Genomic DNA, 21,501 nt, shown 5'->3' with positions numbered 1-21,501 from the left:
TCATCATGATGACGGGAATCCGGTTAGGCCAAATTTGAATGAGTGGCACTGCAACTCCATGAGCTACAAACACCACTCACACAAATTCGGTCCAGTCAGGGGGAGGGCAAACCTGCAGCACTGCAACCCCAGAGGTTGCAATGCCCTGAGCTGAGAGCCAAGACCAGCCAATTCCACGCACAGGAGCTGCAGGAGCTGCCACTGTGGGGTGAGTGCTGGGCAGGACACTCTCCCCCACCCACCCGGAGGCAGGACCCAATCAAAACCACCCCAGGGACTCCACCCCCAGACTATTTACTGGGTCGCAACAGGCTATACACAGTTACAAATGGGTCCTGAGCCAAAAAAGTTTGAGAACCACTGATCTAGTCAAATCACAGGCCACAGAACCTCACTTACCCCCTCCTGTAATAGACCCATAACCTGTGGCTGGGTTACCAAACTCCTCAAATCACAATTTAAAGACTTCCACTTACAGAGAATCCACCATTTATTCTAGTTTAAAACAGCAACTGACCTGTGCACCATGCTGTAGAAGAAGACGAACCCCCCCCCCCCCCCCATGGTCTCTGCCAATCTGACCTGGGGAAAAATTCCTTCTTGACCCCAAATATGGTGATCAGTTGAACTCTGAGCATGTGCGCAAAACCCACCAGCCAGACACCCAGAAAAGCATTCTCTGTAATAACTCAGAGCCCTGCCCCATCTCTGGCCACTGGGGAGTTTTGCTACTAGCAGTCACAGATGGGCCACATGCCGTTGTAGGCAATTTCATCATACCATCCCCTCCATAAACTGATCAATCTCAGTCTTGGAACAAATTTAGTTTTTGCCCCCACTGCTCCCCTTGGGAGGCTATTCCCAAACTTTGTTCCTCTGGTGGTCAGAAACCTTCATCTAATTTCAACCCTAAACTTGTTGATGGCCAGTTTATATCCATTTGTTGTGTCCACGCTGGCACTGAACTTAAATAACTCCTTCTCCCTCCCTGGTATTTATCCTTGTGATGTACTTGTAGAGAATAAGCGTATCTCCGCTCAGCTTTCGTTTGGTTAGGCTAAATCAAGCAAGCTCCTTGGTAGGTTTTCCATTCCTCTGATCATCCCAGTACCCCTTCTCTGCACCTGTTCCAATTTGAATTCATCTCTCTTGAACATGGAGACCAGAAGTGTGCACAGTATTCCAGATGAGGTTTCACCAGTGCCTCATATAATGGCAACACCACCACTTCCTTATCTCTACCGGAAATACATCCTGATGCATCCTCGGATTTCAGGTTGTTTTGCAAGGGATGGTGGAAGGATATGGATGCTCAGCTCTTACTGTATAATCTCTACCTACTCTGTGGGGCTAGAGTGTTTATGAATTTGCTAACTATATTAATAAAAGTATTATAAATATAATGCGATTTCCTAAGTGTGAATGATACAACCATGCACATCAGGGCTCCAAACTGAACAGTAATTTTGGTAATACTGGCCTAATCTTGGGACAAGAATCTATCAAATTTCAGAGTGCTAATTGGGGAAATTAAATCAGTAACATAATCAATATATCAGGCAACACTACCAAACTTAGCAGTCAACCTAGATGCTAGATCTAGGGAGTAGTGTTTTGTAAATACAGATAGAATTCCAAGTAGCAGACCTATAGATCTCTCTAAAACTTGAATATGTCTAAGGCATACTCCCGCAAGAGTAGAACAGATGCTAGTTTACAGCTTTTCTCTATGCACTATCTAGCCCATCTAGATAATGTCTAAGAAGAAATAGTGAGTTTCTTATGCTTGTCTACATATGAAACAAGGAGACTAGAAATCCTAAATTCCTTGGTTCTGTTAAGATAGTAAGCCAGAGCTCTTTTAGCATCCAAAGTATGTAGCTTTAACTCACCTATATAAGCATGAGACCTGGGGAAAAATATTGGCAGATTGTTTGATTAAGGTGAAAGTTAGATACCACATGGGAAGGTGTCATAAATATAAAGGGAAGGGTAAAACCCTTTAAAATCCCTCCTGGCTAGAGGAAAAAATCCTCTCACCTGTAAAGGGTTAAGAAGCTAAAGGTAACCTCGCTGGCACCTGAACAAAATGACCAATGAGGAGACAAGATACTTTCAAAAGCTGGGAGGAGGGAGAGAAACAAAGGGTCTGTGTCTGTCGGTATGCTGCTTTTGCCGGGGATAGACCAGGAATGGAGTCTTAGAACTTTAGTAAGTAATCTAGCTAGGTATGTGTTAGATTATGATTTCTTTAAATGGCTGAGAAAAGAACTGTGCTGAATAGAATGACTATTTCTGTCTGTGTGTCTTTTTTATAACTTAAGGTTTTGCCTAGAGGGATTGTCTATGTTTTGAATCTAATTACCCTGTAAGGTATCTACCATCCTGATTTTACAGAGGTGATTTCTTTACTTCTATTTACTTCTATTTCTATTAAAAGTCTTCTTGTAAGAAAACTGAATGCTTTTTCATTGTTCTCAGATCCAAGGGTTTGGGTCTGTGGTCACCTATGCAAATTGGTGAGGATTTTTACCAAACCTTTCTTAGGAAGTGGGGTGCAAGGGTTGGGAGGATTTTGGGGGGAAAGACGTGTCCAAACTACGTTTCCCAGTAAACCCAGTTAGAGTTTGGTGGTGGCAGTGGATATTCCAAGGGCAAAGGATAAAATTAATTTGTACCTTGGGGAAGTTTTAACCTAAGCTGATAAAAGTAAGCTTAGGAGGTTTTCATGCAGGTCCCCACATCTGTACCCTAGAGTTCAGAGTGGGGGAGGAACCTTGACAGAAGGAAACTAGGGTTAGGGCAAAATATCACCTTATTTTTGTGAAAGACAATGAATGGAAGATCAGCCTCGAGGGCATATAGTTCATTCATCTAGCCAACGTTAGGCTACAATGAAAGCTATTCTGATAGATAGCTGGAACAGAGAACACTGCTATAGGCTCAAAGGCAGGCTTCATAATCTGAGGAAGAACTAAACTGAGATCCCATGACAGTACTGGATTCTTTATTGGTGGCTACATTTCAGCAAGTCCCTTTGTTAATTGGTTTATTGTATCATGTGTAAAGACTGATTTATTATCTATCAATGCATGGTGGACAGCCACTACATGAACCTTCAAAGGAGGAGAGGGAAAGTCATGAAAGCTTTACCTCAAGTACATATTCAAGAATAGATTGAACTAGTGCTTCGGGTGGATTTGTAAGTTTCTCACTCACCCACTTCACAAATCTGGTCCATTTGAGATGATAGTACCTTCTAGTTGACTGTTTTCTACTTAATCAATATTTACTGCACTTGTAATGGACAAGATTTCTCAAGGTCCAGTACAGTCTTATAGCTCATGCAGTGAGGTCTGCATGATAGAGGGTCTGGGTAGACATTAGCTCAACAGGAGGGAAGAGTTTAAGTCAGAAAGGCTAACAACCACTTCTGTATTGGCCCATGCTGGGACAATAAAAATTATTTTGGGTCTGACTTTTCTTATCTTTATCCCCCGCTGGTGGAAAAGGAAGGCACAGAGCAGAACTTCTACCCTAACGAGGAGAAAGGTGTCTGATATGGATAGACTTTCTCTCGGCTCTTGAAGAGAACAGATGACATTTTGCATTTTGTATTGTTGTGAGCAAATCTTAACCCCACAGGGTAAAGATCTTGTCTACAGTGGATTTGTTTAAATGACCACTCACGCAGTTCCATTACATCTCTGCTCAGCTGATCCGCCAGGCCCAAGAAGTGAAGCGCTTCCACTTGGCCAAGTAGATCGCTCTGATAGAGGACATGCTCTGAGCAGGCTTGCTACTCCTGGTTCAGCCACACAGCTGCCAGGTGCAGGGACACAAGGTTTGGGTGGAGTAGCTGGCCTTGGTTCTGTAAGATCAAATCCAGACACACAAGGAGCTCTAGTGAAGCTACTACGGAAAGGTCCAGGAGCATGCTGAACCAGTGCTGGCACGGCCATGCCAGGGCAATCAAGATTACCTTTGCCTTGTCCCTCTTGATTTTCAAGAGGACCTTGTGTACCAACGGTATATGTGGAAAGGCATACAGCAGATCCCTTGACCACGGCCGTAGGAAGATGTCTGACTGGTAACCGTTGCCAAGCCCATGCATTGAGCAGAGCTGATTACCTCCGGGTGGAGGGACCACTCGTGGTGAGAAGAAAAGGACCTGCTAAGGTGATCTGCCAGTGTATTCCGGTCCCCTGGAAAGTGTGATGCCTTGATATGAACGTGTTGCATGCAGAAGTCCCAAAATTGAAGAGCCTCCTGGCACAGGGCCGAGGAGCAAACTCCCCCATTCTCGTTGACATAAAACATCACGTCTGTATTGTCTGTCAGGACCTGCACTACCTTGCCTGACAGGTAGAGAAGGAACACCCGGCAGGCCAAGCGAATTGCCCTGAGTTTCCTGACATTTATGTGCAGGGAGAGTTCTCCCTGTGACTAGAGGCCCTGGGTACTGTGACTGCAGAAGTGGGCTCCTCACCCCAGGTCTAACCCATCTGAGATTCATGTCACCAATGAGCACGGGGTGGCAAAGGGAACCCCGGTCATTATTGACTGTGGATCTGACCATCAAGTTAATGATGCTAGAATGGCCAAAGGGATTGTAATAACTAAGTCCAAATGGTGTCTTCTGGGGGAGTAGACTAACACCAGCCACATCTGAAGAGGTCTGGGGTACAACTGTGTGTACTGCACCATGTAAGTGCATGCTGACATATGACCGAGCAGCCTGAGGCATACCAGAGCAGTCATGAGTGGGTGGGATCTGACAGGGGCAATTAGCTCAGACATCACCAGAACTAGGCTTCTGGCAGGTAGGCTCTGGCCCGAATAGAGTTGAGCACTGTTCCTATAAACTCTAGCCTCTGAATTGGAATCAGAGTGCATTTCTGCTAATTTATCAGCAGGTCCAGCTCCTGACAGGTGGCCCATACTTTGCTCACACTGTGTTGAACCTGAGCTCATGAATGATCCTTGACTAACCAGTCGTTGAAATAGGGGTAGATATGTACACCTCGATGTCTTAGGTAAGCTTAAACTACTGCCATACACTTTGTGAAAACCCTTGGGGCTGACGCCAGTCTGAAACAGAATGTGGTGAATTGGTAGTGGCGCTCGCCCACCATGAATCATAGGAATCACCTGTGACCATGGAAGATGGAGATGTGGAAATAAACATCCTTTAGTTTGAGTACCAGTTTCCCGGATCCAGGGAGGGAAAAGATGGATGCCAGGGAGACCATGCGGAATTTGAACTTCTTGAGATATTTGTTGAGGCAATGCAGGTCTAGGAGGCCTGAGGCCACTTTGGCCTTTACGATTAGGAAATATCAGGAGTAGAACCCTTTTCCCTCTCAAGTCTCAAGCAACTTCCTCTATGCCCCCCACACGTAGGAGGGTTTCTACCTCCTGGATGAGGAGATGCTCGTGAGAAGGGTCCCAGAATAGGGACAGGTATGTGGGTTGGGAGGGAGGAATGGATAAAAACTGCAGGGTGTACCCAACTGTCATGGTGGAAAGCACCCAGTGGTCTGAAGTTATTTGGGGGACACAGTACAGAATGGAAATAAACAGTCCAAAAACAAAAGGGGGATGGTGGATCCTGGGTTAAGTCCAGTAGGCCGTCCTTGGTTGCACTCTCGAAAGGTCTGTCTCGGGCCAGCCAGGTATTGGCCCAAGCCTGACTGGCAGGCCAAGGTCTGCGCTTATAGCCCTTCTCTTTTTTCTTGTAGGGCTCGTGTCTAAAAGGCCCCAAAAATCTTGGATGTGGCTGCGGCCAGAAGTGCCTTCTGGAGGCTGGGGGCGTGTAAAGGCCCGGAGATCGCAGCATGGCCCTTGAGTCCTTCAGGTTGTGCAGCTTGGTGTCCATCTGCTCCAAGAACAATGCATTGCCCTTGAAAGGGAGATCGCTGCACCTCATGAGAAAGGCCCAAGGACTACAACCACGAGCTGCACTGCATGGACACTTCCAAGACCATCAACCTGGCCACCGAGTCAGCCACATCCAAGGCAGCCTAAAAAGAGGCCCTGGCTACCGCCTTGCCTTCCTCCAGAATGACCAGGAATTCTTACCTTGACTCCTGAGGCAGAGTGTCTTTGAACTTGGCCATAGAGTCCCAAATGTTATAACTGTATCTTCCCAGCAGTGCCAGCTGGTTGGAGATCTGGAGGTGTAGGCTAGCTGTTGAATATACCTTTCTGCCGAACAAGTCAAGTCTCTCCGCATCCTTATTTTTAGACATGACACTTGCCTGACCCTGTCTGTCCCACTCATTTGCGGTGGAAACCACCAGGGACCCAGGAGGAGGGTGCAAGTACATGTATTCATACCCCTTAGCCAGGACTTATTTTTTCTCTGCCCTTTTCGAAGTTGGGGCAGAGAAGACGGGGTCTGCCAGTGCTTTAACCAGTTTTAGCACCCCATCATAGACTGGCAGTGCAACCTTAGAGGGGGCTGTTGCAGCTAAAAATATCAAAGAGGCTGTCCATGGGCTCCTTCAGTTCCTCTGCCTCTAGCCCCAAATTCGTGGCAACCCGTTTAAGGAGATCTTGGTGAGTCTGGAAGTCGTCCAGTGGCAGGGGGTGGAACCCACAACTGCCTAATCTGGGGACGAGGAAGATGCCACCACCACAGGAGGAGCTGGAAAGTCCTCTGCTACTGGGGTCACCTCCACTTAAGCCACTGCTTGGGTCTTGGTACTGGGTTTGGAGCCCGAGTCGGGGTCCTGTACTGGCTGGGGTGCTGCCAAGACTCACTTCTCAGATGTGGCTGTGGATGACAGATGGGAGTGGGGGCCTGGCATTGGAAGGAACCCCCCACGGGTTCCAATATTGCCAGTGTACTGGCCACTGCCCCGGTGGCCAAGTGCCCACAGCAGGAACACCACCAAAGTCCAGTGCGTAAGAAAAGTGGGGTCTCCTTGGTGGGGGGATGGATTCCTCTTCCTCTCCGATGAGTATTCCTCCCTTGGAGACCATGGCGGAGCCGTTGCCGTTCCCACCTGCTGGATATGATGTGGAGTCAGGGAATGGTGCCGGGGGGATGGAGACCAGTGCCATGCTTCCAGTGACTGATGCCAATGAGTTGGGGACAGGTGTCATGAAGCTGGTGACCTAGGCTGCGGAGCTGGAGACCAGTGCCGGGATGCTGGGGACCGGTGTTGGGTTGGCGACCACTGCGGCCGACCTATGAGGGGGTTTCCCTCTGGAGGGAGCAGTCTTCAATGAAGAGTGGCCTCATGGTCTGTGCAGTACTGGGAGGGCCATCAGGTCCTCGGCTGCCTGAAATGCCTCCGGTGTCAAGGGGGATCTCAAGCGTAGGGTGCCTCAACTGCTCCCAGAAGTCAGTGGTGGTTCCCTGACTGGGCTCAACTGCCATCAACCACAGCTCTGGGGAGGACGAGTGGCCCACCAGGGGGTCTCATCTTGTCAGCCACTCACCTCTTATCCTTTTTTGACACAGGTGAGTGCCATCTTTCAGTGCACATTTTCTTGTGCCGCTTCCTCGGCACTGAAGATGGTGAATGGTGCCAAGCAGACCATGATGCTGGGGGAGCACTCCGTACTGAGGCCGAAGTGCTCAGCGCTGAATCAGAGTGGGACAGCTCCAAGGCCAGTCTGAGCGCTGCTTCCATTAGCAGGGCCTTCAGATGAATGTCCCTGTCCCTTTGTGTGTGTGTGGCCTGAAGCTCCTGCAGATCATGCACCTGTCTTTAATGTGGGCTTCTCCGACGCACTTTAAGCAGCTCACATGCGGGTTGCTCACTGGCATGGGCTTATGACAGGTGGCACACGGTTTGAAACATGGGGACCAGGGCATGCCCTGTCCCTGGGACAACATCCTGGAATGCGACCACTATCTACTTCAACTTAACTAACTGCTAACAACTAAGTCCTAACTATATACAAGAATAACAGAGTTGAAAAACCACTAGGAGAACTTGCAAGCGCAAAAGAGAAGTCATTCCAGCAACTGTCACGGGTGATAAGATGGAACTGAGGGGGTCTGGGGCCAGCAGTGCCCCTTATACTGGCGCATGAGAACAGGACTCCAGGGGACGCTAGGGATGGCCCTATGGATACCACTAAGGGAAAAATCTCTGGCAACTGTGCACATGGGAGCGCACACACCTAACATGGAGTTGATATGAACACTCTAAGAACCACCACTATTGTCTCTTGTGACTCTGACACTCCCAAAAGAATTTATAGTTTTAAGTTTTATTTAAAAATATAGACACACAGAAGTACAAACCTATTGAGTAAATACTTCTATTTTATGTAAGTTATAACAGGGAAAACAAATTTGCAAAAATACCTGTTCTAAAATCTGTTAGAAAAGGAAGAGACTCCACATTCTGATTACAGTGCTTCAGGACTTGATCTAGACTCTCAGATTCCAAATCCCAGCTGACACCGCTATCTTCTGTGTCGCTCTGCTGGTTAAGGCCCTCTGCTGATTCAAGGCAAATGTACATCTAAAAAAAGCAGAAGAGTTTTATAAAAGACAAAGATTACAGCTTTCACAGACACATCAGAATTAACTGCCACGTGTAATAAGTGATCAAGGGATATTAAGAGGATAACGGTTTTTATCTTGGAAAGATTTGTCACTAAGAAACACTGCCCCACCCCCCTAATTCTTCTTTCCTCCACACCTTAAAATTAGTTTTACATTTTACTACTCAGGGTTTAGTTCAAGGCAACCAGTTACTACTTATTAATGCCACACCTTGTAACCATGGTAACATAAGCCCTGCATATACGAAAGTGTGCAGGTGTTAGACTTCCACAGAGGCTTGGTCTAATTCAGGATTCCCTCCCACTCCTCTGGATTTGCCACTATGGAAAATTAAAATTTAAACAGATTCAATCTGAAATTCATGGAAAAAACTTCTAAAATGGTTTCTCTCTCTTGCAAAGCATGAAAACATTCTATTTCATCTAAATTTTATTTTTAATATGGCCTACTAGTATAAATGTGTGCATCAGTATAAATAAGCAAATAATTGTAATACAGAGAGATAAACTTTCATTAATATACGAAGCTATGGTCTGCATCAAATCTCCAGTCGCAGGCATATGGAGTGCATGCATACCCATGTTGTAGAATATAGACAGGGGCCAGAATTTGAAAAAGAACTCACCATTACCATCCACCCTTGATTAAGAAAGATTCTAATTACAATGTACTATTACTTTTCTAATCATGGTAATGCATTTCATACTGACGCTGCATATACATAACTGCTGCCCAAAATTAAAGGAATATGAGTAGAGTTTCTAGCAGTGGCTTTATAATGGAATATTTATCCTGATCAAAAGTATATAGAAGTTCAGCTTATTCATGGACAAGGAACCAAAAGCATTTGTTAGATAATTAAATTAAGAACATATATTCTATTTTAATTCTTAAACTGGAAGCCCATCACTAAGGTATTTAAGCACCTTAACATCACGTTCTAAATTCAGTCTTATATTTTAACACCATTAGCTCTACCAAGAAACTTCCATGGTTTCATGTAGAAAGCTAGAGCAGTATACAAAAAGAGTCATTAAAGAGAGTAACAGAGCCACTGATAGATTTACCAAGCAACATAACTTTAAATAGCTCAATGTAAACCAATCCCTCCTTCAGATTTTATGACTGAACCAGCTTCTCACTGGTATGTGGTTTGGGGTCTGATCCAAAATTCACTGAAGTGTGTGGGAGTCTTTCGTTTGATTACAATGGGCATAAGATTAGGCCCTTGTCCAGAAGGGGCAGTACCAGGAGCAGCTGTGTGGACTGAGAGAAAAAAAAATGCTGAATAGGAAGCCAACAAAAGAAAAATGTAATATACTAAAAGCCCACAAAACAGAACATTGTGGCATAAGAATGTTTCACCACTTCAATATAAGAAGGAAAATACAGGAGAGGAAATCAGTATGCTGCCACAGTGATCAAATCCAATTACTTATTGTCTATTACATCAAATGAATAATAATAAAAAAAAATCAGATGGTTTGAAAAAAAAAAAAAAAACAACAAGAAGTCCCATAGTCCAAATACATTTCTGAGGGAACATCTGTGAGTGCAAGTTTCTTTCTTCTCTTACACCTCTGTATTTCATGCGGAACACAGGGCTTTCACCACTGCCTTCCATCTTTGCTAGTCTCCTGTGGCAGTCTTTGCTTCTTTCCACTTTATTCAGATAGGTTTCAATTCTGCTTCTGTTGTGGTTCTAACTCACTGCCTCCTGCCCTGGGGGTTCCAGTTCAATGCCTATCTTGTTATGTTATTGGGTCTTTCCCTTCATGAATGTCCTAGCCATCTCCATTTTTGTTCTGTAATTTCCAGTCCTACTGGCTTCTGTTTCATCCTCCTTCAGAGTTTGTTGCTTGTGATTTTTTCTGCCCACCTAATATTGAGGATTTGTCTAAGGCAGCTGTTGATGAAGACAGAGTTTAGATAGTAAAGTTTTTCATAAGTCTCCAAGTTTCAACACCATGTAGCAAGACTGATTTTATAATGGTTAAATATTTGAAGTTTAGTTGGAGCGTAAGATTTCTGTTTCTCCAGATCGACTGTAGTTACAACAATACATCTTGCTTTCACTATTCTGGTTTTAATGTCTTCCTCTGTTCCATCTGTTGTACTTAAAATGCTGACAAGGTATGTGATATATCGGATTTCATCTAGGTCGGCCCCAGAAAATGCAACCAGTGTTTCTTGTTGTGTGTTGATTCTCATGACTAAGTTTTTACACTGTTGATTTTCAATCCTACTACTTGTGGATAGGCCTGTAAATCATTTGTTTTGGCACTCATGTCTCTATGAGAATGGGATAGCAAGTTAATGTCATCTGCAAAGTCAAGGTCCTCTAACTTCTGTCATTAGATCACAAGTTCTATGATGCTATGTAGGATTACTATTTGATCTATACACGATCTCTCCTGTCTGAATCCTGCCTATTCTTCTTCTTACCTTGAATCTATCGCTTTCTTTATTCTTTATAATATCAGGTTTCAGAGTAACAGCCGTGTTAGTCTGTATTCGCAAAAAGAAAAGGAGTACTTGTGGCACCTTAGAGACTAACCAATTTATTTGAGCATAAGCTTTCGTGAGCTACAGCTCACTTCATCGGATGCATATATCCGATGAAGTGAGCTGTAGCTCACGAAAGTTTAACCAATTTATTTGAGCATAAACTTTCGTGAGCTACAGCTCACTTCATCGGATATATGCATCCGATGAAGTGAGCCGTAGCTCACGAAAGCTTATGCTCAAATAAATTGGTTAGTCTCTAAGGTGCCACAAGTACTCCTATTCTTTATAATATGTAATTATCTTACTTGGAACATTCTTCCTGATAACTGTTTAATGATGTTGTACAGTGTCTTCATGTCACTGTGTGCTGCAGCAATTTGTGCATCTCTTGCTATTTCGTCTACAAAGTTTCATTTGTCTTTCCTAACACTATTTTGTCCTCTTTGATCTTTACTGCATATTCTTCCTGGAATCAGTGTGTCTGTGTTTTTGTTTCAGTTTAATTTTGCATCTTTCCTCTCATATATCCTTTCATTGTGATGTTTCTTCCTGAATCCCAGCATTTCTTTACATGTTTTAGTGAAAGTATCCTTTACCTGTTTCCATTTGCTTTCTATTGTCTCATCATCTTCAAGCACCTGGTATCTATTTGCTAGAGCAATTCTAAAGTCTTGCTGCATTTTAGTTGGGTGACCTTATAATGTGGTGTCTCTGCTGTTCAGATCTATTCTTTGGTTTTATTTTTATTCTCAATTTAGTTAGTGTGTGGTCCATTCTCACACCTGTCCCATTCCTGCTACCTACATCTTCTGAAGTTCTATTACATTTGTGCAGAATTGTAATGTGGTTTGGTTCCTTGTTTTGTTGGTATAATGTAATTTGGTTTCCTGTTCTGTGATCTGCTGACCTTCAAGTTATTTTATGAATAGTATGGTGAGGGAAGATGGTTCCTCCAATGACCAGATCATTCATTCCACAAAAATCAGCAAACATTTAATCATTTTAATTTGTTTCCCCAAGGCCTTGTTTCCCCATATTTACTTCCCTGCCAGTGTTGTTGCTCCCTACTTTAGCATTAATTTCTCCAGTTACTAGGAGGGGATTTTATCTAGTTTGTTATGTAGTTGCTTGTACAAGGTGGTTGGTGGGTTTTTTTTGTTTTACTCTTGGTTAGTTTGATTTGTTGGAGAAAAAACAGTTACTTACTTTCTCATAACTGTTGTTCTTCGAGAGGTGTTGTTCACGTCCATTCCACTTTAGGTGTGTGTGCATCGCATGCACAAGCGTCGGAAACTTTTTCCCTTAGCAGCTCCTGTCAGGCCAGCGAACCCCCCGAGTGGCGCCACTGAGCCCCACATATATTCCGCCGCCGGCCCAACCCCCTCCAGTTCCTTCTTGCAGGCGACTCCAACAGAGGGGTAAGAGGGTGGGTGGTGGAATGGACGTGAACACCACACCTCAAAGAACAACAGTTACGAGAAAGTAAGTAACCATTTTTTCTTCTTCGAACGCTTGTTCACATCCATTCCACATTTGGTGAATTACAAGCTTACCTCTGGAGGGTAGGAGTCATGGAACAACTGCTTGGAGGACCGCTCTGCCAACTGTCGCGTCCTCTCTGGCCTGCTGGTTGACTGCATAGTGGGCCGTGAAGGTGTGCACCGAGGACCAGGTGGCTGCTCTGCAGATCTCCTGGATCGGGACCTGTGCTAGGAACGCTGTGGAAGTCGCCTGCGCCTTGGTCAAGTGGGCCATAACTGCCGGGGCTGGAACACCTGCGAGCTCATAACACGCCCGGATGCAGCTTGTAATCCAAGACTAAATCTGCTGCGCCGACACTGGGAGGCCTTTTAACCTCTCGGCCACAGCTGCGTGGATTTGCAAAAGGGCTTGGTGCGCTCCAAATAGAACGCCAGCGCTTGACGCACATCCAAGGTGTGCAAGCTGCAGTGACGCGGGTCCGTATGGGGTTTCGGGAAGAACACCGGCAGACAAATGTCCTGGCCCAGATGGAATTGGGACACCACCTTAGGGAGGAACTTGGGGTGCGGCTGGAGTTGCACCTTGTCCTTGTGAAATACTGTGTATGGTGGCTCAGAGGTGAAGGCCCTCAGTTTGGACACCCTTCTAGCTGAGGTAATGGCAACCAGAAACGCCACCTTCCAGGAAAGGTGGAGGAGAGAACAGGTAGTGAAGGGCTCAAAAGGGGGTCCCATGAGTCTAGAAAGGACCAGATTAAGGTTCCATGGAGGGACTGGGGGGCGGGAGTATGGGAACACCCTCTCCAACCCTTTAAGGAACTGCCCCACCATTGGTTGGGAAAACACCGAGCCCCCCGAGAACCCTGGATGGAAGGCGGAGATGGCTAGCCCTTGCTGCTTGAGGTGCAGGAGGTACTCCAGAATGGCCTGCACCGGGGCCTGGCCTGGCCGCACCTGTTGGGGTTCACACCAACACGAGAACCTTTTCCACTTGGCCATATAGGCTGCCCTGGTAGAGGGCTTTCTACTGCCAAGCAGAATCTGCTGCACAGGAAGAGAGCACTGGCTCTGCAGGGCGTTTAGCCACAGAGCCTCCATGCCATCAGGTGCAGTGACTGCAGGTCAGGGTGGAGAAGCCGCACACCGTCCTGTGCAATGAGGTCCCAGTGTAGGGGCAGGACTACTGGGGCGTCCACCGACAGCTCTAGGAGCTATGTGTACCAGTGTTGGCGGGCCCAGGCTGGGGCGATGAGGATCACCACCGACCTGTCCCTGCGCACCTTGAGCAGGACCTTGTGCACCAAGGGGAGCGGGGGGAAGGCATACATCAAGCCCCCTCTCCACGGGATCGCAAATACGTCTGCGAATGAGCCCAGGCTGAGGCCCTGGAACAAGCAGAACCGCGGGCACTGGGTGTTGGCCCTGGTGGCAAACAGATCTACCCGGGGAAAGCCCCACCTGCGGAAGAGCGAAAGCATGACGTCCGCCCTGAGCGTCCACTCGTGCATGCGACCTGCTGAGGGAGTCCGCCAGCTCGTTCCGTACCCCCGGGAGATAGGACGCCTCGAGGTGAATCCCATAGGCTATGCAAAGGTCCCAGAGGAGGAGAGCCTCGCAACAGAGTGGCGTTACATAAAACATGGCAGTAGTGTTGTCTGTCAGAACCGTCACGCTGTGACCACTCAGAGTGGCATGAAAGGTCTGGCAGGTGAGTCGAACCGCCCTGAGCTCCTTCACGTTGATATGGAGCGACCACTCTGCCTCGGTCCACAACCCCTGCGTCATGAGGTCCCCCAGGTGAGCCCCCCACCTGGTCTGACATGTCTGTCACCAGCGTCAGGTCCGGATGTGGGGCGGCAAAGGGGATGCCTTCGCAAACCACAGGCTGGGATTGCCACCACAGCAGGGAGTCCAGCACATCCCTTGGGGCTGTCACTACCAACTCCAGGGGGTCCCTGCCTGGGCGGTACACCCGAGCGAGCCACGCCTGCAGAATCCTGAGTCTCAGTCTGGCATGCCTGACCACGTGCGTGCATGCTGCCATGTGGCCCACCAGCCACAGGCAGCACCTGGCTGTTGTTGTTGGAAACTGGCGCAGGGAGGCCACTGCTTGTTGGATAGCCTGGAATCGGGATACCGGAAGGCTTGCCCTGGCCTGCACCACATCCAAGACTGCCCCCATGAATTCCACTCTCTGCGTGGGTACGAGCGTGGACTTGGGGATGTTGACCAGGAGCCCCAGCTCGTGGAACAATCTCAGGGCCAGCTCCACATGGCCCCACACCTCCGCCTTGGAGCGGCCCGCGAGAAGCCAGTCGTCGAGGTACGGGTACACCCAGATTCTCTGCCTCCATAAGAAGGCCACCACCGCCACGCACTTCGTGAACACCCTTGGGGCTGCGGCTAGACTGAACAGGAGAACTGCCAACTGATAATGTTCTTGGCCCACAGTGAAGCGTAGGAACCACCAATGTGCTGGGAAAATGGCGATATGAAAGTACGAGTCCTTCATGTTGAGAGCGGCGTACCAGTCTCCCGGATCCAGGGAAGGGATGATGGTGCCCAGAGAGACCATGCAGAAGTGGGCCTTGACCAGGAATTTGTTGAGCCCGCGCAGGTCTAGGATTGGGCAAAGGCCCCCTTTGGCCTTGGGGATGAGGAAGTACCGGGAGTAGAACCTTTTTCCCCTGAGGCCGTGAGGCACTGCCTCTACCGCCCCCGCCCGTAGCAGCGAGCAGACTTCCTCCTCTAGGAGATGCTCGTGAGAGGGGTCCCTGAAGAGGGACAGTGAAGAGCGGTTGGAGGGGGGGAGGGAGGTGAACTGCAGCGAGTACCCGTTCCGTACCGTGTGTAAGACCCAACGGTCCGACGTAATGTTGGACCAAGCATGGGAGAAACAGGATAGGCGGTTCAGGAAGCAAAGGGACGGATCAGGTGACCGGTCTGGTACGCTGTCCTTGAGCACACCTTCAAAGCCTGGCTTAGTGCCCGGCTGGGGTTTGTGCTGGTCTTGGCTCTGGCCCAGCACATTATTGTTGTTGCGCCATCGCCTGTTATCCCTGCCTCATCTACGGTAAGGTTCATGCCTATGGCGAGGCTGGTACTGGCGTTGAGGGGGCTTAAAAGGCTTCCTCTGGGTTGCTGGGGTGTGCATACCCAGCGACTTGAGCATAGCTCGCGAGTCCTTGAGGCTATGCAGCCTCGCATCTGTCTGATCTGGGAAGAGCCCAGACCCTTCAAAGGGGAGGTCCTGGAGTGTATTCTGGACCTCGGGGGGCAGGCCTGACTCCTGGAGCCATGCCAAGCGCCTCATGACGACCCCTGACATGATTGTTCTAGCCGCCATATCTGCCGAATCCAAGGAAGCCTGGAGAGAGGTCTTGGCTACTGCCTTTCCCTCATCCACCAGGGCTGTGAACTCCTGTTGGGAACATTGTGGGAGGTTGTCCTTCATCTTCCCCACCGCCACCCAGGAGTTGAAATTGTGCCTGTTGAGGATGGCCTTCTGGTTAGCAATACTCAACTGAAGGCCCCCAGATGAGCGTACCCTTCTACCAAAAAGGTCCAGGCGTTTTTGCCTTCTTGGCCTTAGGGGCCAGGGCCTGCTGTCCATGGCACTCCCTTTTGTTCACCGCCGAAACCACTAGGGAGCATGGACTTGGGTGGACGAATAGGACCTCATAGCCCTTAGACAGGGCAAAGTATTTACGTTCCACTCCTTAGCCGTTGGAGTGCTAGAGGCCGGGGTCTGCCATATAGTCTTATAGTTAGACTGAATGGCCTTAATGAGCGGGAGTGCTATTCTGGATGGCCCTTCAGGGCTCAAAATGTCCACCATGTGGTCCTCCTGCTCAACTGTCTCCTCGGCCTGCAACACCAAATATTTGGCAACTCTGCGCAGCAGTTCCTGGTGGGCTCTATGGTCTATTGGTGGAGGGCCGGATACCTCTGTACCCGCCACTGCCTCATCGGGGGAAGATGAGGAGGTTAGCTGCTGCTCGACCCCTCTGGTTGGTCCTCCTGCTCCCCATCTCCCGTGGCAGGGGCCCTGGGCTCAGGCCGGGGCGGGAGTCCATGGGATGGCACCGGGCTCACTGCCAACAGCTTGATGAGGTCCTTTGTGGCCTCAAAGATGCCAGGCATAGAGGGCTGATCCATTATGCCCTCGAGCCCATCATCCACACTGAGCTCACTTAGGTCTGGGCTCAATGGGGCTTGTACCGCCAGGACAGCCTGTGTCAGCGCCGGTACAGCGGCCTTCCCACTCTTGTCGGTGCTCGGTGCCTTGGGAGGCCACGCCTCCCTTTAGGCTGTGCCGGGGGCCACACGGGGGAGGACGATCGGTGCTGGGGCCTCGCCAGGCACCCCGTCAGTTTACGGTGCTTTGTCAGTGCCGGGTCTCCCGACGGCTCCGGGGCACTATGCACTGAGGAAGCCTGAGCCAGCATTGGGCACTCCGGGCCCGTTGGCTGCAATGCGGCCTCCATCAACAGTTGCTTTAGTCGAAAGTCTCTTTCTTTCCCTGTCCTTGGTTTGAACGCCTTGCAAATCCGACACCTTTCAGTTTGATGTCCGTCCCCCAGGCAACGTAGACACGAGTCGTGGGGGGTCACTAACTGGCATAGGTTTGCGGCACGCGGCACAAGCCTTGAAGCCGTGGGCCTGCGGCATGCCCCGCGGCCTAGGGCCAGTGCTGGAGGCCTCCAAGCACCTAATCACGTAAGTGTTCACAATCCATATGTAAACGAACTGATAACAGCTACTCTAAGGCTAAGGGACTGCTCTTCTACCAGAGAGAGAGAGGTTGTTCCAACGTCGCCACAGACGGTAAGAAGGAACTGGAGGGGGTTGGGCCGGCGTGGGTATACAGGCAGGGCGCAGTGGTGCCACTCGGGGGGCCCACAGGGAGCCGCTAAGGGAAAAACTTTCCAACGCTTGTGCACACAGTGCATGCACACCTAATGTGGAACGGACGTGAACAACCCCTTGAAGAAGAACAACATTGAACAGACACTTTCTGGAACTTTGATGAAAACTGTACTATTCTAATCCTTTTTGAAACTGGTGCCCATTCTATCAGGCTTTTAGTTGCCCCCCTTGATTTTATCAGATCCACACCACCTCTGTGTATATCACTGGCATTCGGTAATCCAGAATATAGTAGGATGTGTCCAGATGACAAAGTGATTTGTCCTGATATAACCCATCTCATTTCACTTAGGCCAAGTACATCTAATTTGTATCTCCCCATTTCTTTTGTTACTTTGACTGTTTTACCAGCCTCATGTTAGTGTCCACACATTCCACGTACCAATTTTGGTAATGGATTTTGGAGAGAGCAAATTCATCAGTAGAGTAGCTTCCTTGGGGGTTTGGCCACTTCATGTTTTCATCTCTCTTCTAGGTCTATTTGAATTAAGTTGGATTGAGTTTGCTGAACAGAGCAGTTGTATAGGTTTCTGTAATTACTTTGTTTTATACAGGAGTAGGTTGTTAGCCCACTCTTAACCTGCTACCAGGTGGGCTAGTGGATTGCCTTAGTCTGGCTCCTACTCTTTGACCTATCCGGAATGGGTGATCCTACTATAATATATACTCCTGCCAGCATAGCTTGTGTGTGCAAGGAGGCATCTGCTTTTTAAAGGTCATGCCTATAACGTGAACATGACATTGAGAATATTTTTTAAAGAATAGAGACAGGATTATTTATTTCTCAAACACTCCTGCCACCCAAATATTTGAGCCACCATATAAATATCTGACATGCTGTAATTTAATTAACTGATACAGATTTAAATTATCAATAACTGATAACCACAAATGCTTGTATGCTGACACTGATATTTCCATGATAGTGTCCACAAGACTGGAAAGAGGCAGTCATACCCTGTAACAGTTATTAAACAAACTTTTATAACATATACCTCATTAGGTGACACAAGGTGCTTAACACTAACAGGAAAAAGTTCTCCTGGAACAGGTAGCATTAGTGTTGTATATGGTGGCAAAACAGGAGCCCCTGCGTCGGATAACAGCAACTCCTACAACAAGACAGGATTTAGTTAGGCTTCACATTTTGGTAACTAATTGCAAGTCTGCCCTTCTATGACTTCTGATTAACTACAGAGGAGTTATTTGTATAGACCCAAATAAGGTAAACAAGACATTCCTGATGACAAAGAAAAATCAAATCAAATTCAAATTTTCCTTGGTTTCATTTTTCTTATTTTCCATTTTTAAGCAGATAAAGAGGTTAGAGAACTAAATCGGTCAATACACAAATTTTGTTGGAGGACGATGTAAATATTTAAAGAAAAGCTATTCAGAGGTACTCCTAAATAGTTAAGATATTAAAAAATAAAATGATGTCACTACTTTGACAAGGTTCCTCACTAAAGGCTCTTAAGCAAAGTAAGCAGTAATGGGTAAGAGGGGAGGTCCTCTCATGGATCAGTAATTGGTTAAAAGACAGGAAACAAAGGGCAGCAGTAAATGGTCAGTTTTCAGAACAGAGAGAGGTAAACAGTGGTGTCCCCCAGGGATTTGTACTGGGACCAGTGCTGTTCAACATATTCATAAATGATCTAGAAAAAGGAGTAAACAGTGAGTTGGCAAAGTTTGCAGATGATACAAAATTACTCCAGATAGTTAAGTCCAAAGCTGACTGTGAAGAGTTACAAAGGGATCCCACAAAACTGGGTGACTGTGAAACAAAATGGCAAATGAAATTCAGTGTTGATAAATGCAAAGTAATGCATATTGGAAACAATAATCACAACTATACATTTTAAATGATGTGGTCTAAATGATCTGTTGCCACACAAAGATCTTGAAGTCACTGTGGATAGTTCTCAGAAAACACCTGCTCAATGTGCAGCTGCTAGCAAAAAAGCTAAAAGAGTATTAGGAACCATTGGGAAAGGGGTAGATAATAAAACAGTAAATATCATAATGCCACTATTTAAATCCACAGTATGCCCACTCCTTGAATACTGTGTGCAGTTATGGTCACCCTCTCTCAAAAAAGATAATATAAGAATTGGAATAGGTACAGAAAAGGGCATGGAACAGCTTCCATTTGAGAATGGATTTTAAAGAAGACTAGGGAACTATTCAGCTTGGAAAAGAGACTACTACGTTTTAGTCCTGTGTATTTTTAGTAATAGTCACAGACATGTCATGGGCACTAAACAAAAATTCACAGCCCATGACCTGTCCATGACTTTTACTATATGCCCCTGACTAAAACTTGGTGGGGGCGAGGGGAGGGGGCGGCTTGGGGGAATGCCCTGGGGGGCACTGCGGGTGCTGGGGGAGGGTGCAGCTGGGGGTTGGGGGGCACAGCAGCTGCTCAAGGGGAGGGTTGGCGGGGCTGGGGCAGGCTCCCGACCTCCACATGCTGCCTCCGCTCGGCCCCAATGCCCGGTTCTAAAGCTCCCATTGGCTGGGAACCGCGGCCAATGGGAGCTGTTGGGGCGGTGTCTGCCAGCAGAGTTGGCACATGGAGCTAGGAACTGAGGGAGAGGAGTTCCTGTAGACGTTCTGGGGAGCCCACCCTAGGTAAGCACTGCCCCACACCCCAAAACTCCTGCTGCTGAGCGTGGGGGGGGCGAGACTGCCCCAGCAGCAGCCGATTCGAATGGCCCAGGGACTGCCTGAGCTGCTCAGGCGGCCCCCAGGCCAGGCACACCAGCTGCTGCAGAAGTCATGGAGGTCACAGAAAGTCACGGAATCTGTGACAAACATGGAGCCTTACACATAACACAAGAACCCGGGATCACCCAATGAAATTAGTAGGCAGCAGTTTTAAAACAAACAAAAGGAAGTACTTCTTCACACAAACAGTCTGTGGAACTCACTGCCACAAGATGTTGTGATGGCCAAAACTGAAACTGGATTCAAAAAAGAACTAGATAAGTTAATGGAAGAAAAGTCCATCAATGGCTACTAGCCAAGATGGTCAGGGATACACGACCCCCACTCTCTGGGTGTCCCGAAGCCTCTGACTGCCAGATGTGGGACTGGACAACAGGGGATGGATTACTTGATAATTTCCCTGTTCTGCACATTCCTTTTGAAGCATTTGGAATTGGCCATTGTTAAAGGACAGGATACTGGGCTAGATGGACCATTGGTCTGACCCAGTATGGCTATTCTTACGATACGTACTTTATTTGAGGCCAAGAACAAGAAGATACTACAGCAGAATAATGCACTGATAATAAGGTTTATTTTCTCCACTAAAAGATAAAATAGAGGTACAGCCAAGGCATTAGTCAACAGCAAATGCTAAAAACCAATCCATGGCTTCCCTCCCAAAGCAACAATACAATATATAATGCACTTTGCATGTGACTTAAAAATGGCTGAAATACTGAAAAGTCCATTTTAAAATTTTTCTTTAACAATAAAGAAGGGTTTCAACCGTTTCAAGAAGGAAGCAAGTCTTTAGGAGGGATCTGACCAAAACAGAGATTGGGACCTGGCACAAAAGGATTAGGTAAGGTAATGAATTTTAGTGATCAATTGTAAGAAACCCACAAAACCTAAACCCACCCACGCTAAACATTGAAACTTACCTCATAGCTGATTTTACAGTTATCCTCAAAACACTTTTCACTGTAATTTATTATTTCCTAAAAAGCAAGTACAGTTCAATTTAGGTACCAGTGTAATAGGGGCCTTATAAACACCTAAAATATGTAGATAAATCTTAACACTTAACAGCAGATTTTTCAGGAAATATTTCCTTAATTCATAATATATACAGGCTGCCTTTCTTCAGGAAAACATTTAACTCTACTGATATCAATGGGAATAAAGAACATATTCAAGTACTTTCATGGATTGAGGCTTTAGAACCTGATTCTGCAGTCTGCATTCAAACAAAATTTCCACTGAGTTCCAGTTGGAATTTTGTCTGAGAACTGCAGGATTTGGCCAATTCATTAACAGAAATGGACTCCATATGTAAAAAATTGC

General features: G+C 47.2%; 1 protein-coding gene across 6 annotated transcripts in view; it reads right to left on the bottom strand.

The window, feature by feature from the left end:
• RNF17 (ring finger protein 17) overlaps positions 1-21,501 on the bottom strand; it is a 241,496-nt gene that overhangs the window by 9,562 nt on the left and 210,433 nt on the right. For all 6 annotated transcript variants that reach the window (XM_043530141.1, XM_043530127.1, XM_043530136.1 and 3 more), the window contains 3 exons: positions 21,099-21,155; positions 18,444-18,560; positions 8,327-8,486 (listed from right to left, as the gene is read on the bottom strand). In XM_043530141.1, coding sequence (XP_043386076.1) covers positions 8,327-8,486; positions 18,444-18,560; positions 21,099-21,155 — 334 coding nt within the window. The remainder of the gene's footprint in view (positions 1-8,326; positions 8,487-18,443; positions 18,561-21,098; positions 21,156-21,501) is intronic.

This window comes from Chelonia mydas, chromosome 1 (assembly GCF_015237465.2).
Source record: "Chelonia mydas isolate rCheMyd1 chromosome 1, rCheMyd1.pri.v2, whole genome shotgun sequence".
Taxonomy (NCBI): Eukaryota; Metazoa; Chordata; order Testudines; family Cheloniidae; genus Chelonia; species Chelonia mydas.
This window is presented reverse-complemented; position numbering and strand designations above follow the sequence as displayed.